General features: G+C 48.8%; 1 protein-coding gene across 1 annotated transcript in view; it reads right to left on the bottom strand.

Annotated features, from left to right (window-relative positions):
* Window positions 1-10774, bottom strand: part of LOC119974800 (cartilage intermediate layer protein, nucleotide pyrophosphohydrolase) — a 67060-nt gene extending 56286 nt beyond the window's left edge. Inside the window, exon 1 of the mRNA XM_038814065.1 lies at window positions 10516-10774. Coding sequence (XP_038669993.1) covers window positions 10516-10774 — 259 coding nt within the window. The remainder of the gene's footprint in view (window positions 1-10515) is intronic.
* Between the last annotated feature and the right edge of the window lie 8330 nt (window positions 10775-19104).

Here is a 19104-nt window from a genome sequence, read left to right as displayed (position 1 = left end):
GACCATATAGTCAGCTCTTGAATTTGATCTTCCAAAATGCATCACCTCGCGTTTGCCTGGATTGAACTCCATCTGCCATTTCTCTGCCCAACTCTCCAATCTATCTATATTTTGTTGTATTCTCTGACAGTCCTCCTCGCTATCTGCAACTCCACCAATCTTAGTATCATCTGCAAACTTGCTAATCAGACCACCTATACCTTCCTCCAGGTCATTTATGTAGATCACAACAACAGTGGTCCGAGCACGGATCCCTGTGGAACACCACTAGTCACCCTTCTCCATTTTGAGACACTCCCTTCCACCACTACTCTCTGTCTCCTGTTGCCCAGCCAGTTCTTTATCCATCTAGCTAGTACACCCTGAACCCCATATGACTTCACTTTTTCCATCAACCTGCCATGGGAAACTTTATCAAACGCCTTACTAAAGTCCATGTATACGACATCTACAGCCCTTCCCTCATCAATTAACTTTGCCACTTCCTCAAAGAATTCTATTAGGTTTGTAAGACATGACCTTCCCTGCACAAAACCATGCTGCCTATCACTGATAAGTCTATTTTCTTCCAGATGTGAATAGATCCTATCCCTCAGTATCTTCTCCAACAGTTTGCCTACCACTGACTTCAAGCTCACAGGTCTATAATTCCCTGGATTATCCCTGCTACCCTTCTTAAACAAAGGGACAACATTAACAATTCTCCAGTCCTCCGGGACCTCACCCGTGCTCAAGGATGCTGCAAAGATATCTGTTAAGGCCCCAGATATTTCAGGGCAGCACGGTAGCATGGTGGTTAGCATAAATGCTTCACAGCTCCAGGGTCCCAGGTTTGATTCCCGGCTGGGTCACTGTCTGTGCGGAGTCTGCACGTCCTCCCCGTGTGTGCGTGGGTTTCCTCCGGGTGCTCCGGTTTCCTCCCACAGTCCAAAGATGTGCGGGTTAGGTGGATTGGCCATGCTAAATTGCCCGTAGTGTCCTAAAAAGTAAGGTAATGGGGGGGTTGTTGGGTTACGGGTATAGGGTGGATACGTGGGTTTGAGTAGGGTGATCATTGCTCGGCACAACATCGAGGGCCGAAGGGCCTGTTCTGTGCTGTACTGTTCTATGTTCTATGTTCTATATTTCGACCCTCGCTTCCCTCAGTAACCTGGGATAGATCCCATCCGGTCCTGGGGACTTATCCACCTTAATGTCTTTTAGAATACCCAAAACTTCTCCCTTCCGTATGACAACTTGACCGAGAGTATTTAAACATCCATCCCTAGCCTCAACATCCGTCTTGTCCCTCTCCTTTGTGAATACCAATGCAAAGTACTCATTAAGAATCTCACCCATTTCCTCTGTGTCCACGCATAAATTCCCTCTTTTGTCTTTGAGTGGGCCAATCCTTTCTCTAGTTACCCTCTTGCTCCTTACATACGAATAAAAGGCTTTGGTATTTTCCTTAATCCTGTTAGCCAAAGGTATTTCATGACCCCTTTTAGCCCTTTTTATTGCGCGTTTGAGATTCGTCCTACTTTCCCGATATTCCTCCAAAGCTTCATCAGTTTTGAGTTGCCTCGATCCGATGTATGCTTCCTTTTTCATCTTAGCTAGTCTCGCAATTCCACCCGTCATCCATGGTTCCCTAATCTTGCCATTTCTATCTTTCATTTTCACTTGGACAGAGAAATGGAAAATGGAGTTTCATCCAGACAAATGTGAGGTATTGTTTTTTGGTAGGTCGAAAATAGAGGGGGAAATATACCGCAAATGGCAAAATCTCAGGAATATAGAAAGTCAGAGAGACCTGGTTGTGCAGGTCCCCAGATCTTTGAAGGTGGCAACACAAGTGGACAAGGTAGTCAAGAAAGCAAATGGAATGCTTGCCCTCATTGGACGGGGCATCGAGTATAAAAACTGGCAAGTCATGCTGCAGTTGTAAGGCCGCACTTGGAATTTTGAGCACAATTCAGGTCCCCAGACTATCAGAAGGATGTGGAAGCTTTGTAGAGGGTGCAGAGGAGGTTTACCAGGATGTGGCCTGGTCTGGAGGGTGTTAGCTATGTGGAGAGGGCAGCACGGTAGCATAGTGGTTATCACAAATGCTTCACAGCTCCAGGGTCCCAGGTTCGAATCCCGGCTGGGTCACTGTCTGTGTGGAGTCTGCACGTTCTCCCCACGTGCGCGTGGGTTTCCTCCGGGTGCTCCGGTTTCCTCCCACAGTCCAAAGATGTGCAGGTTAGGTGGATTGGCCATGCTAAATTGCCCTTAGTGTCCAAATTGCCCTTAGTGTTAAGTGGGGTTACTGGGTTATGGGGATAGGGTGGAGGTGTTAACCTTGGGTAGGGTGCTCTTTCCAAGAGCCGGTGCAGACTCGATGGGCCGAATGGCCTCCTTCTGCACTGTAAATTCTAAATTATATTAAAAGGTGAATAGACGCGGTCTGTTTTCATTAGAACGACGGAGGTTGCGGGGCGACCTGATAGAGGTTACAAGATTATGAGGGGCATGGATAGAGTGGATGGGCAGGCACTCTTTCCCAGGGTGGAGGGGTCAGTCACCAGGGGGCATAGGTTTAAGGTCCGTGGGGCAAAGTTTAGAGGAGATGTGTGAGGCAGGTTTTTTACGCTGAGGGTGGTGAGTGCCTGGAACGCGTTGCCAGGGGAGGGTGTGGAAGCAGATACATTAACGGCGTTCAAAAGGCACAGTGCTCATGCATTCCAAAACCTAGAGGACACGAGCCATGAGCAGTCAGCCAAGGGAAGTCAGCAGCCTGACTCGAGTTTTACTGAAGCCTGACTACATTGCTTCCAGAAGAAAAAGAAAAAGTGATATTCACAATGTTGTATAACGCTATTAAATTGCCACATTTCTGTTTAATTCTTACTAGCACTAAGCTTTACTTTAAAGTTCCATTGCCCTATCTTCCCCAAACAAGAGGCCTTTGATCTTGTGGGGAATGGTAATAGTTAAAGGTGAACAGTGAGTGTCTTTGGGAGGGATGAACTGTTGGGGGCTGGAGGGGGACGTGGTCTGCCAATAACTACACTGCCTCACATTGATAAAGTGTATTCTTCCTTCTCTTACTCTGAAGGTGGCAAGGGATTATTACCTTTTGTCACTTGCAGTGCCAGTACTATCTGCTATGTTTTGCTGTGCAAGGTGGAGCTCATCCCGACCATTTTGGAAACCCTTGCTGGTACTACGTACTGTCGGTGTTCCTGTTCATACATTCCAATCATGTCTACAGCATCCTAAATGGCTCAATGACCACACCTGTGGGTGATTTAGGCAGGTCCATGCGAGACTGGAGTTGTGGTTTGTACTATGTGTTATTTGCTTTTCTTTCTGTACAGTACAATACAATGTCATCTGTTTTATATGCCAAAAATACCCCAATAAAATTGTTTATAAAAAAAATGATCACACCTGTGCTCATGTGGCTTCACCTATATCTTTTCTGGATATTGGTGATAAGGTTCCCTGGTGATAAGGGTATGCTTATCTCCAAAGGCCATCTTTTGATTCTGGAGGAGAAAAGATTTGCGACAGACCTGAATAACCCACTGTGTTGTTCGGGAGGGAGGTCCAGGATGTGGTGTATGTCCACCCACTGTGCTGTTAGGGAGGGAGGTCCAGGATGTGGTGTATGTCCACCCACTGTGCTGTTAGGGAGGGAGGTCCAGGATGTGGTGTATGTCCACCCACTGTGCTGTTAGGGAGGGAGGTCCAGGATGTGGTGTATGTCCACCCACAGTGCTGTTAGGGAGGGAGTTCCAGGATGTTGCCCCAATGACAGCGAAGGAACGGCGATATATTTCCCAGTCAGGGTGGTGAGTGACTTGAAGGGGAACCTCCAGGTGGTGGGGTTCCCAGGTATCTGCTGCTCTTGTCCTTCTAGATGCTAACGGTCGCGAGTTTGGAAAGTGCTGTCTAAGGAACTTTGGCGAGTTCCTGCAGTGCATCTTGGAGATGGTGCACACGGCTGCCACTGTTCATCGGTGGTGGAGGGTTTGAGAGTTCGTGGAAGGGGGAGCAATGGACATTGTCGAGCTTCTTGTTGGAACTACACTCATCCAGACAAGTAGAGAGTATTCTATTACACTCGTGACATGTGCCTTGTAGACATGCTTTGGGGATCAGGAGGTGAGTTACTCGCTGTAGAATTCCTAGCCTTTGACTTGCTCTGATAGTCACAATATCAATATGGCTGGGTCCAGTTCAGTTTCTGATCAATGTTGATTGTGGGGAATTCAGCAATGGTAATGCCATTGAATGTCATGGGGCGATGGTTAGATCCTCTCTTGTAGGTGGTGGTCATTGCCTGGCACTTGTGTGGCATGAATGTAACTTGCCGCTTGTCAGCCCCAAGCCTGGATATTGCCCAGGTCTTGTTGCATTTGGACACAGACTGCTTCATTATCTAAGGAGTAATGCGTTTTGATAGGTCTAACATAGAAGGGAAATATACTGTAAATGGCAAAACTCTTAGGAATATAGAATTTACAGTGCAGAAGGAGGCCATTCGGCCCATCGAGTCTGCATCGGCTCCTTGGAAAGAGCACCCCACCCAAGCCCACTCCTCCACCCTATCCCCACAACCCAGTAACCCCACCCGACACTAAGGGCAATTTTGGACGCTAAGGGCAATTTATCATGGCCAATCTACCTAACCTGCACATCTTTGGACTGTGGGAGGAAACCGGAGCACTGGGAGGAAACCCACGCACACATGGGGAGGACGTGCAGACTCCGCACAGACAGTGACCCAAGCCGGAATCGAACCTGGGACCCTGGAGTTGTGAAGCATTTATGTTAACCACTCTGCCACCGTGCTGCGGTATAGAAAGTCAGAGAGATCTGGGCGTGCAGGTCCACAGATCTTTGAAGTTGGCAACACAAGTGGACAAGGTCGTCAAGAAAGCAAACGGAATGTTTGCCTTCATTGGACGGGGCATTAAGTATAAAAACTGGCAGGTCATGCTGCAGTTGTATAGAATCTTGGTAAGGCCGCACTTGGAATATTGCGCACAATTCTGGTCGCCACACTACCAGAAGGATGTGGAGGCTTTGGAGAGGGTGCAGAGGAGGTTTACTAGGATGTTGCCTGGTCTGGAGGGTGTTAGCTATGTGGAGAGGCTGAATAGACTCAGACTGTTTTCATTGGAAAGACGGAGGTTGAGGGGTGATAAAGGTCTACAAGATTATGAGGGCATGGATGGAGTGGATGGGCAGGCACTCCTTCCCAGGTGGAGGGGGTCAGTCACCAGGGGGCATAGGTTTAAGGTCCGTGGAGCAAAGTTTAGAGGAGATGTGCGAGGCAGGTTTTTTACACAGAGGGTGGTGAATGCCTGGAACGCGTTGCCTGGGGAGGCTGTGGAAGCCGATATATTAACGGCGTTCAAAAAGCATCTTGACAAATATATGGATAGGATGGGTAAGAGGGATACAGCACAAGGAAATGCTGAGGGTTTTGGCAAAGGTTGTTATCATGACCGGTACAGGCTTGGAGGCCGAAGGGCCTGTTCCTGTGCTGCGTTGTTCTTTGTTCTTTGAGTCATGAATGGTGCTGAACATCGTGCAGTCATCCACAAACATCATCGCTTCTGACCTTGTTATGGAAGGGAGGTCATTGATGAAGTAGCTGAAGATGGTTGGGCCTCGGACACTACCCTGAGGAACTCCTGCAGTGATGTCCTGGAGCCGAGATGATTTACCTCCAAACACCACAACCATTTTCCTTTGTGACAGGTATGACTCCAACCAGCAGAGAATCTTCCCTCTGATTTCCATTCTGTCATTTCCTGAAAGTTCAACCTCTGCCTCTATATATATATATGAAAATCAGTAAAAACTGGGAGATAAGAATACTAGTTTGAACTGCTTTTCCCTTTGATCTGTGCTGGGGATATCCCCTCCTCAAACCTGCTGTTTTCTGTTTTAATCCAGCTGCCCTTTGGAGAGAGGTGAAGCTGCTGTTGTTGGCACCAGAGGGACAAAATCGAACTGCATTGTTATGTCCCACACTGCAAGACTGAGGCAGCAGAGATGATCTCCGAGGACTGAAAAATCAGTTCATGGGCACTGAAAGTACACACAATAAACTCACCGAGTTAGACAAGCCGTAGCTATATCTCTGCATTTAAAAGCTTTCTTGCCTTTCAGTTTCACAGCCATTGTCAACTCTGCCTTCCTGACCTGGCGTGTTCCGGGAAAAGCCCAAAATTCTCTGTTAAAACTCCAATCAATTGACTTTAAGCCGAGGTAAATATCAGACCCGCCGCTCCTGTGTCTAATTTCAGTGCCTTAATAAACGTGCTCGAGTTAAATATGGAAATAAGCGGGATTCTGACGACTGCTGACACACCAACAGTTTAACCTGCTGCCTGAACAGAGACCCGGCCAGTCAGATAAGAAATTCCTCCTGCGCATATGAGTCAGAGAGTGTGCACATCTGTGAGTAGCCGAGACTGTTTCCTGTGATTAAGACAATTACCAGATGTTCCCTTGCTAAAGCGGGGGTCGCTGAATCTAAGATCTGTTTCCACCACAACAGCACACACAGTTGTGGAATTTTATTTGAGGAGATAATTATTTCCATCTGGATTTCATTTGCTTTTTGTTGACCTGTGCTTTTAAAAAATGAATTTACAGGATGTGGGAGCACTGACGAGGTCAGCATTTATTGCCCATCCCGAATTGCCCCAGAGAAGGTGGAAGTGAGTTGCCATATTGAACGGTTGCAGTCCGTGTGGTGTAGGTACATCTACTGTTCTTAATCACCTTCTCTCTGTGACACCAGCCCCAATCACAGTGAGGATTCCACCCACTAATGGCCCATAGAGTCAGAGAGGTTTACAGCATGAAAACAGGCCCTTCCGCCCAACCTGTCCATGCCGCCCAGGTTTTACCACTAAGTTAGTCACAATTGCCCGCATTTGACCCATATCCCTCTCTGCCCATCTTACCAATATAACTGTCCAGATGCTGTTCAAAAAAAATATTTTTATGTTGGCATGTGAAATTTTAACAATTTTCAAGAGGAAAAAAACAACAAAGCAAATAATACCCAACCAACCAACTACCAATCTCAGCCAACATGGCTTACATGCACAATTCCCCAATCCTCCTTTCCCACCAACTATTTCCCACCTCAACCAGCCCCCCATGCCTCCTTCTTTTCCTTTACCACCCCCCCTTTTCGGCTGACAGCTTAATTTTCCCCAAAGAAGTCGATAAATGGCGCAAACCAATGGTTGCCACAAATTGGTGCCCATACCGACACCCCCTCCACTCCCATATGGTTCCACCACTGTCCCCACAAGCTCAAGGCAGCCACTACGAGTGGGCTTGTGGAATACCGAGCCAGCGAGAACAGTTGTTACCAGCGCCCCTAAACCTGTGCCCCTACATAAGGCCGCCCCCAACCGCACCCACACCAACCCCTCCCCTGACTCCCACTGCCTAACCGTTGCTATGTTCACCGCCCAGTAGTAGTTTCTGAAATTCAGTACGGCCAGCCCCACTTCCCCTCGAGCCGCTCCAGCAGCACCTTCTTTACCCGTGGGATTTTACCCACCCACGTAAACCCAGAGATCACTGCATTCTCCCTCTTAAAGAAAGTCTTGCGGATAAAAACAGGAAGGTACTGAAATACAAACAAAAACCTCTGGAGAACCGTCATCTTTACCGTCTGCACCCTCCCCGCCAGTGACAACGGGAACATATCCCACCTTTTCCGTCAGTTACAACGGGAGCATATCCCAACTTCCCCGCCAGTGACAACGGGAGCATCTCCTACCTTCCCTGCCAGTGACAACGGGAACATCTCCCACCTTCCCCGCCAGTGACAACGGGAGCATCGCCCACCCCTCCCCGCCAGTGACAACGGGAGCATCGCCCACCATCCCCGCCAGTGACAACGGGAACATCTCCCACCTCCCCGCCAGTGACAACGGGAGCATCTCCCACCCTCCCTCCCAGTGACAACGGGAGCATCTCCCACCTTCCCTGCCAATGACAATGGAACATATCCCACCTTTTCCGTCAGTTACAACGGGAGCATATCCTAACTTCCCCGCCAGTGACAACGGGAGCATCTCCTACCCTCCCTGCCAGTGACAGCGGGAGCATCTCCCACCTTCCCTGCCAATGACAATGGGAACATATCCCACCTTCCCCGCCAGTGACAACGGGAACATATCCCACCTTCCCCGCCAGTGACAACGGGAACATATCCCACCTTCCCCGCCAGTGACAACGGGAACATATCCCACCTTCCCCGCTAGTGACAGCGGGAGCATCTCCCACCTTCCCCGCCAGTGACAACGGGAACATATCCCACCTTCCCCGCCAGTGACAACGGGAACATATCCCACCTTTTCCGTCAGTTACAACGGGAGCATATCCTAACTTCCCTGCCAGTGACAACGGGAGCATCTCCTACCCTCCCCGCCAGTGACAACGGGAACATCTCCCACCCTCCCCGCCAGTGACAACGGGAACATATCCCACCCTCCCCGCCAGTGACAACGGGAACATATCCCACCTTCCCCGCTAGTGACAGCGGGAGCATCTCCCACCTTCTGAAGTCCCCCTTTGTCTGCTGCACTAACCGAGCCAAATTCAGCTTGTGTAGCTGCTCCCACTCCCGCGCCACCTAGTTACCCAAATACCGAAATCTCCCTCCCACCACCTTAAACGACATCTCCCCCAATCTCCTCTCTTGTCCCCTTGCTTGAATCACAAAGACCATGCTCTTGCTCATGTTCAATTTGTACCCCAAAACTGGCCGAATTCCCCTCAGAATCCCATGATCTCTCCAATCCCCCCCCCCCCAGAGGTTCAGAAATATACAAAAGCAGGTTGTCCGTGTATAGCAAGACCCTGTTTCTCCACCCCCCCCCCCCCCCATACTATTCCCTGCCAGTCCCTCAACGGTCCCAGCGCCATCGCCAGTGGCTCTATAGCCAAGGCAAACAGCAGTGGGGAGAGTGGACATCCCTACCTTGTCCCCCGGTGCAGCCTAAAATAATCCAAGCTCACTCAATTCATCCGTACGCTCGCCACCGGTGCCTGGTACAACAACCAGACCCAGTCCACAAAACCCTGCCCAAACCCAAACTGCCCCAGGACCTCCCACAAATAATTCCACTCCACCCAATCAAAGGTCTTCTCTGCATCCATGAAGACCACCAGCTTCACCTCCCTTCCATTGGAGGGCATCATGATCACATTTAAAAGCCTTCTGATGTTGGCTGTTAACTGCCTTCCTTTTACCAACCCCGTCTGGTCCTCCCCTATCACCCATGGCATACAATCCTCTATTCTCAAGGCCAAGATCTTGGCCAGTAGCTTCGCATCTATATTAGAAGGGAGATTGGCCTGTACGACCGACCATTGTTCCGGGTCCCTTTTCCCGCTTCAGGATAAGAGAAATTGAGGCCTGTGCTATCGTCTGAGGGAGTCCCCTCCCTCCCTAGCCTCATTAAACTCCCTTACTTGCAAGGACCCCAGCACTCCTGAAAACTTTCTATAACATTCCACTGGGTACCCGTGTGGCCCCGGCAGCCCCTCCACCACTTCAACCAGCCCAATTGGGGCCACTAGACTATCCACCATCGCCACTCCACTTGTTTTGGAATTTAGCCCCGAAAGGGATACCTGCCCCACCCACCTCTTCCTCAGCCTAGTCTGATCCACCACCCTCCGGTCTGTCTTATGTATAATTACCACGTCCGGCTTTAAGCTTTTCAAATGTGCGAACACACAGTTCCTCTTGACTGGCCCATTCAGCTCTCTCACATTCCATGTGATCAGCCTGGTCAGGGGGGACACTGTGCGCCACCCCCCCCCCCCCCCCGCACTGCCTTGCTGATGAGCCATAACCCTTCCTAGGCCAGCCTTCAGCCCGCATCCCACGCCTTCTCAGGCCCTTTACAGTCCCCACCAAACACAAAGAAACCCACCGTCCCCCATCAAGAAAAAACAAACCCAGAATAGCTCAACAGCCCCGCACCCAGTGCAATAGTGGTTCATACAAACCAGAAAAAAAAAACCAAAATACAAAACAGGAACGTCTCCCCCAAAACAATGTCCTCCTCAAGCCAGTCCATTGTCTCCTCCGGCGACCCAAAGTAGATTTCCCGGCCTTCATATGTTACCCACAAGTGCACTGGGGAAAAACATAGAACATAGAACAGTACAGCACAGTACAGGCCCTTCAGCCCACAATGTTGTGCCAACCATTTATCCTAATCTAAGATCAACCTAACCTACATCCCTTCAATTTACTGCTGTCCATGTGCCTGTCCAAGAGTCGCTTAAATGTCCCTAATGACTCTGACTCCACCACCTCTGCTGGCCGTGCATTCCACACCCCCACCACTCTCTGTGTAAAGAACCGACCTCTGACATCTCCCCTATACCTTCCTCCAATCACCTTCAAATTATCTCCCCTCGTGACAACCATTTCCACCCTGGAAACTTCATGCCAAACTTCACTCCCTTCTTAAAGAAGGTCATCTTCACCTTGTTGAAGCTTAGCTCTCCTTTTGGCCAGCTCTGCACCCAGGTCCTGATAGACACGCAGCTTGCTGCTTTCCCATGTACAGCACCTCGCCTGCCTGGTGTACCTCAAAATCCGTTCGCTATCCAGGTACCTGTGCAGTCTTACCACCACCGCCCTCGGAGGCTTGTTTCCCTGCAGCATCCTCATCAGCGCCCTATGTGCCCGGTCCACCTCCAGAGGCTGAGCAAATGCTTCTTCACCTCGTAGCTTCTCGACCATCTGTGCCACATATGCACGGGCGTCTGCTCCCTCGCTTCCCCCGGCAGGCCGCCCATTCTAACATTCTGCCTGAGCAATCAATTCTCCAGGTCCTCCACCTTGTCCTGAAGCCTCGTCTGTTGATCCCGTATCAACCCCATCTCCGCTGCCATCGAGGTGAGATGCTCCTCATGCTCACCCACCGCCTCCTCCACCTTCTGAATCGCCTGGCCCTGAGCCTCCAGCCTCGTCTCCAGGCGGTCGATCCCTGCCTTTATCGGATCCACCACCCTGGCCAGGTCCTCCAAGTTCTCCTTCCTCTGCTGGGCAAATTTCTTATGGAGGAAGCTCACGAACTGATCCATCGACCACTGGGCAGGCAATCCTGGGCCCTGACTCTCCGCCATCTTCCCTTGTGTCGCAGGCACCACTCCAATTTTTGACCATTGTTCTCTCCTTTTTTGACCACTTCTGGTCCACAAATCCATACAGCAGTGACCACAATATGATAGAATTTACCCTGCAGTTTGAGAGGGAGAAGCTGCAATCAGATGTAACGGTATTACAATTAAATAAGGGTAAGTACAAAGACATGAGGGAGGAGCTGGCCAGAGTTGATTGGAAAAGGAGCCTAGCAGGGAAGACAATGGAACAGCAATGGCAGGAGTTTTTGGGGGTTATTCGGGAGGCCAACAGAAATTCATCCCAAGGAGGAGGAAACATGCTGAGAGGAGGACAAGGCATCCATGGCTGATGAGGGATGTCAAGGGCAGCATAATAGCTAAAGAAAAAGCATACAAAGTGGCGAGGATTAGTGGGAAGCCAGAGGATTGGGAAGCCTTTAAAAGCGAGCAGAGGACAACTAAAAAAGCAATAAGGTGGGAGAAAATGAAGTATGAGTGCAAGCTAGCTAGTAATATAAAGGAAGATAGGAAGAGTTTTTCCAATACATAAAAGGTAAGAGAGAAGCAAAAATAGACATTGGACCACTGGAAAATGTGGCTAGAGACGTAATAATAGGAAACAAAGAAATGGCAGATGAACTGAACAGTTACTTGCATCAGTCTTCATGGTGGAAGACACCAGTGCGATGCCAGAGCTCCTGGAGAATCAGGAGGCAGAGGTGAGTGCAGTGACCATTACTAAGGAGAAGGTTCTGGGGAAACTGAAAGGTTTGAAGGTGGGTAAATCACCTGGACCGGATGGACTACACCCCAGAGTCCTAAAAGAAATAGCTGAGGAGATTGTGGAGGCATTGGTGATGATCTTTCAGGAATCACTGGAGCCAGGAAGGGTCCCAGAGGACTGGAAAGTGGTTAATGTAACACCGCTGTTTAAAAAGGGAGGGAGGCAGAAGACGGGAAATTATAGGCCAGTTAGCCTGACTTCGGTCATTGGTAAGATTTTAGATTCCATTATTGGATTGGATTGGATTTGTTTATTGTCATGTGTATCGAGGTACAGTGAAAAGTATTCTTCTGTGAGCAGCTCAACAGATCATTAAGTGCATGGGAAGAAAAGGGATTATGAAATTATGAAGGGAATAGATAGGATAGATGCGGGCAGGTTGTTTCCACTGGTGGGTGAAAGCAGAACTAGGGGACATAGCCTCAAAATAAGGGGAAGTAGATTTAGGACTGAGTTTAGGAGGAACTTCTTCACCTAAAGGGTTGTGAATCTATGGAATTTCTTGACCAGTGAAGCTCCTTCATTAAATGTTTTTGAGATAAAAAAATAATAAACTATAATACAGGCACAGCAACTATAATACAGGCACAGCAACTATAATACAGGCTCAGCAACTACAATACAGGCACAGCAACTACAATACAGACACAGCAACTATAATACAGGCTCAGCAACTATAATACAGGCACAGCAACTATAATACAGACACAGCAACTACAATACAGGCACAGCAACTACAATACAGACACAGCAACTATAATACAGGCTCAGCAACTATAATACAGACACAGCAACTATAATACAGGCTCAGCAACTATAATACAGGCACAGCAACTATAATACAGACACAGCAACTATAATACAGGCACAGCAACTATAATACAGGCTCAGCAACTACAATACAGGCACAGCAACTATAATACAGACACAGCAACTATAATACAGGCACAGCAACTATAATACAGGCTCATCAACTATAATACAGGCACAGCAACTACAATACAGGCTGAGCAACTATAATACAGGCACAGCAACTATAATACAGACACAGCAACTATAATACAGGCTCAGCAACTACAATACAGACACAGCAACGATAATACAGACACAGCAACTATAATACAGGCACAGCAACTACAATACAGGCACAGCAACTATAATACAGACACAGCAACTACAATACAGGCTCATCAACTATAATACAGACACAGCAACTATAATACAGGCACAGCAACTATAATACAGACACAGCAACTACAATACAGGCTCAGCAACTATAATACAGGCACAGCAACTATAATACAGGCACAGCAACTATAATACAGGCACAGCAACTATAATACAGACACAGCAACTACAATACAGACACAGCAACTATAATACAGGCACAGCAACTATAATACAGACACAGCAACTATAATACAGGCTCATCAACTATAATACAGGCACAGCAACTATAATACAGACACAGCAACTATAATACAGGCACAGCAACTATAATACAGGCACAGCAACTACAATACATGCACAGCAACTATAATACAGGCACAGCAACTATAATACAGACACAGCAACTATAATACAGGCTCATCAACTATAATACAGGCACAGCAACTATAATACAGGCACAGCAACTATAATACAGACACAGCAACTATAATACAGGCTCAGCAACTACAATACAGGCACAGCAACTATAATACAGGCACAGCAACTATAATACAGACACAGCAACTATAATACAGGCTCATCAACTATAATACAGGCACAGCAACTATAATACAGACACAGCAACTATAATACAGGCACAGAAACTATAATACAGACACAGCAACTACAATACAGGCACAGCAACTACAATACAGACACAGCAACGATAATACAGGCTCAGCAACTATAATACAGGCACAGCCACTATAAAAGAGGGACAGCAACTATAATACAGGCACAGCAACTATAATACAGGCACAGCAACTATAATACAGACACAGCAACTATAATACAGGCACAGCAACTATAATACAGGCACAGCAACTATAATACAGGCACAGCAACTATAATACAGACACAGCAACTATAATACAGGCTCATCAACTATAATACAGGCACAGCAACTATAATACAGACACAGCAACTATAATACAGGCACAGAAACTATAATACAGACACAGCAACTACAATACAGGCACAGCAACTACAATACAGACACAGCAACTATAATACAGACACAGCAACTATAATACATGCTCAGCAACTACAATACAGGCACAGTAACTATAATACAGGCACAGCAACTATAATACAGACACAGCAACTACAATACAGGCTCATCAACTATAATACAGGCACAGCAACTATAATACAGACACAGCAACTACAATACAGGCACAGCAACTACAATACAGGCACAGCAACTACAATACAGGCACAGCAACTATAATACAGACACAGCAACTATAATACAGACACAGCAACTATTATACATGCTCAGCAACTACAATACAGGCACAGCAACTATAATACAGGCACAGCAACTACAATACAGGCTCAGCAACTATAATACAGGCACAGCTACTATAATACAGGCACAGCAACTACAATACAGGCTCAGCAACTACAATACAGGCACAACAACTACAATACAGGCTCAGCAACTATAATACAGACACAGCAACTACAATACAGGCACAGCAACTACAATACAGGCACAGCAACTACAATACAGGCACAGCAACTATAATACAGGCATAGTAACTACAATACAGGCTCAGCAACTATAATACAGACACAGCAACTACAATACAGGCACAGCAACTACAATACTGGCTCAGCAAGTATAATACAGGCACAGCAACTACAATACAGGCATCGCAACTACATTACATGCTGAGCAACTATAATACAGACACAGCAACTATAATACAGGCACAGCAACTATAATACAGGCACAGCAACTACAATACAGACACAGCAATTACAATACAGGCACAGCAACTACAATACAGGCACAGCAACTATAATACAGACACAGCAACTATAATACAGGCACAGCAACTATAATACAGGCACAGCAACTATAATACAGGCACAGCAACTACAATACAGACACAGCAACTACAATACAGGCACAGTAACTACAATACAGGCTCAGCAACTATAATACAGGCACAGCAACTACAATACTGGCTCAGCAAGTATAATACAGGCACAGCAACTACAATACAGGCTCAGCAACTACAATCCATGCACAGCAACTAAAATACAGGCACAGCAACTATAATACAGGCTCAGCAACTACAATACAGGCACAGCAACTACAATACAGGCACAGCAACTATAATACAGGCACAGCAACTAAAATACAGGCATCGGAACTACATTACAGGCTGAACAACTATAATACAGACACAGCAAGTACAATACAGGCTCACAACTATAAAAAGGCACAACAACTATAATACAGGATCAGCGACTATAATACAGGCAGAGTAACTATAATACATGCACAACACCTGCCATACAGGCACAACAACTACAATACAAGCACATCTATAATACAGAATCAACAACTACAATACAGGCACATCAACTATAATACAGACACAGCCACATGCCACATTATTTAAAACCTGTTAGGGAGGTTTTAAACTAATGTGGCAGGCGGATGGGAACCAGATTAGGAAGTTAGAAGTCAGTAAAGAGGCAGCAACTAAAGCCAGTAAGGAACTAGATAATAAACTCAATGTGACTGATGTACCATCAATTGGACTCGAGTCGTGAAGAAGTTCCATATATCAGGCTTTAATCAACTAGTTGTGTGCCCGGCAGTCGACTTACAGAGAAAGGCCGACTGCCGGGTCCTACGGGTTCTTATACCCCGCCTCGTAGGCGGGACTACTTGCCTCTCGGCCAATGGGAGAGCAGTCACATGACTAGCCTCAACCAATCAGCAGAGAGGCACATGACTGACTTGAGCCAATGGGCAGCGAGTGCTCTGCACCAATGCCAGATAGGTACCGTAAACCTCCTAGTCATACCACCACATTCACCCCTTGTGGAGATAGAAGCCGGGGGGGGGGGGGCAGGAGTAAGGGGGGGGGGGCTGTTGGACTGGTGGTATGACTAGAGAGAACGAGGTGTACCAAGGTAAATGGTGGCTGCCCACTGGCTCGCGACGACTGTGCAGATACAATGAACGGCAATGAACAGTACACAAATAGAAAAAAAACGAAAAAAAATGTGCAGCTTGTACATTGGAACTCTGAATGACACGAGGAGTCCGATAAAAGTCCAGTGGAACATCAGATCGACGCGATCAGTCTGTCGGGCGCCCTCGATGTTCTGCTGGACCGTCGCAGCGGTGCCGGTGACGTCGGGCCGGTGGTCGTCCTTGACTCCGGAAGCGGCGGTCGTGATCCTGTGTCTGTACCCCTGGTCAGTGCCGGTGAACCTCTGGCTGGGGGAGTGGGCTCTGGCGCGCTGGGTTGCAGGGGCGCCGGGGGGGGGGGGGGGGGGGTGGGACTGGGCGGAGGGTGTTATTGTGGGGGGTTGGGGCCGCATGCCGGTGGGTGCCAGGTCTCGAAGGGAGACCGTGTCCTGCCGACCGTCGGGGTATTCCACGTACGCGTACTGCGGGTTCGCGTGGAGTAACTGGACTTGTTCCACCAACGGGTCGGATGTGTGCACCCGCACATGCTTCCAGAGCAAGATGGGTCCGGGGGCGGCCAGCCACGTCGGGAGAGGGGATCCGGAGGACGACTTCCTGGGGAAAACAAGAAGACGTTCATGAGGCGTTTGGTTTGTGGCAGGGCAGAAGAGAGACTGAATTGAATGGAGAGCGTCGGGGATGACCTCTTGCCAGTGGGAGATGGGGGATAGGGAGATCTCTGGCCTGTAGGGCCAGTAGGACGGTCTTCCAGACTGTGCCATTCTCCCGCTCGACCTGCCCGTTACCCCGAGGGTTATAACTGGTCGTCCTGAGCAGGAATTGACGCAGTTCGTCGCTCAGGGGCTGGTTTAGCTCACTGAGCTAAATCGCTGGCTTTTAAAGCAGACCAAGCAGGCCAGCAGCACGGTTCGATTCCCGTACCAGCCTCCCTGGACAGGCGCCGGAATGTGTCGACTAGGGGCTTTTCACAGTAACTTCATTGAAGCCTACTCGTGACAATAAGCAATTTTCATTTCATTTTCATAAAGGAGGACCCCTGGTCACTGTGGATGTACGCAGGGTAACCGAACAGGGAGAAAATGGAGAGGACGGCCTTGATGACGGTTGTCGTGGTCATGTCGGGGCAGAGGATGGCGAAAGGGAAACGGGAGTACTCGTCAATCACACGTAAGAAGTACGTGTTGCAGATGTTGGAGGGGAGGGGACCTTTGAAGTCCATACTAAGACGTTCAAAAGGGCGAGACGCCTTTACCAGATGCGCTTGCTCGGGGCGGTAGAAGTGCGGTTTGCACTCTGCGCAAATGTGGCAATCCCTGGTCACGGTCCTGACCTCCTCGATGGAGTAGGGCAGGTTGCGGGTCTTGGTAAAGTGATAGAAGCGGGCTACCCCTGGATGGCAGAGGTCCGCGTGGAGGGTGCGGAGGCGGTCAATCTGCGCGCTGGCGCAGGTACCACGGGACAGGGCATCAGGAGGCTCGTTGAGCTTCCCAGGACGATACAAGATATCGTAGTTGTACGTAGACAACTCGATCCGCCATCGCAAGATCTTGTCGTTCTTGATCTTGCCCCTCTGTGCATTGTCAAACATGAAGGCCTCTGACCGCTGGTCTGTGAGGTACCAAGGGAATCTGCTGGCCAGATAGTGCCTCCAGTATCGCACAGCTTCAACTACGGCCTGTGCCTCCTTTTCCACCGAGGAATGGCGGAGTTCGGAAGCGTGGAGGGTCCTGGAGAAGAAGGCCACGGGTCTGCCCACTTGGTTCAGGGTGGCCGCCAGAGCTACGTCAGACGCGTCGCTCTTGACCTGGAATGGGAGGGACTCATCGATAGCACGCATCGTGGCCTTTGTGATATCCGCTTTGATGCGGCTAAAGGCCTGGCGGGCCTCCATCGACAGGGGAAAGGAGGTGGACTGGATGAGGGGGTGGGCTTTGTCGGCGTAGTTCAGGACCTACTGGGCGTAATAGGAAAAGAAACCCAGACAGCATTTATGGGATTTGAGGGAGTTGGGGAGAGGGAGTTCCATCAGGGGGCGCATGCATTCGGGATCGGGGCCTATCACTCCGTTACGCACTACGTAGCCGAGGATGGCTAGACGGTCACTGCGAAAAACGCACTTATCCTTATTATATGTGAGGTTAAGGAGTTTTGCGGTACGGAGGAATTTTTGGAGGTTGATGTCATGGTCCTGCTGGTCGTGGCCGCAGATGGTGACGTGATCAAGATACGGGAAGGTCGCCCGTAAACTGTATTGGTCAACCATTCGGTCCATCTCCCGTTGGAAGACCGAGACCACATTTGTGACACCGAAGACAGCAGAGGGCAGCAGAGCGGAGCTACTGATTGGCTGTTCCGGGGAGATTTGCATACGTGCAATGCGGTCAGCCTAATTTGAAGGTGGTTTGTGAAGGGGCTGTTGTCAAGTGACAATTTAACTCTTCGTGTGTTGGTGAGTATTGTGATTGGTAAGTAAAATCTTTATTCCTTTCACTTATTAATTATTTGATACTATATTTGTAATCAGTTAAGGTAAAGGGTAAAAATAGCAGGAGATCCCAGTCCCGTGTTATGCTCCTCGTGCTCAATGTGGGAGTTCAGGGACGCGGCCGATGCCCCTGACTTCTTCATGTGCGGGAAGTGTGTCCAGCTGCAGCTCCTGTTAGACTGCATGTCGGCTCTGGAGCTGCGGATGGACTCATAGAACATAGAACAGTACAGCACAGAACAGGCCCTTCGGCCCTCAATGTTGTGCCGAGCCATGATCACCCTACTCAAACCCACGTATCCACCCTATACCCGTAACCCAACAACCCCCCCCTTAACCTTACTTTTATTAGGACACTACAGGCAATTTAGCATGGCCAATCCACCTAACCCGCACATCTTTGGACTGTGAGAGGAAACCGGAGCACCCGGAGGAAACCCACGCACACACGGGGAGAACGTGCAGACTCCACACAGACAGTGACCCAGCCGGGAATCGAACCTGGGACCC

This window comes from Scyliorhinus canicula, chromosome 12, assembly GCF_902713615.1.
Source record: "Scyliorhinus canicula chromosome 12, sScyCan1.1, whole genome shotgun sequence".
Classification (NCBI taxonomy): domain Eukaryota; kingdom Metazoa; phylum Chordata; class Chondrichthyes; order Carcharhiniformes; family Scyliorhinidae; genus Scyliorhinus; species Scyliorhinus canicula.
Note: the sequence above shows the minus strand (reverse complement) of the source record. Positions and strands in the feature narration are given on the sequence as shown.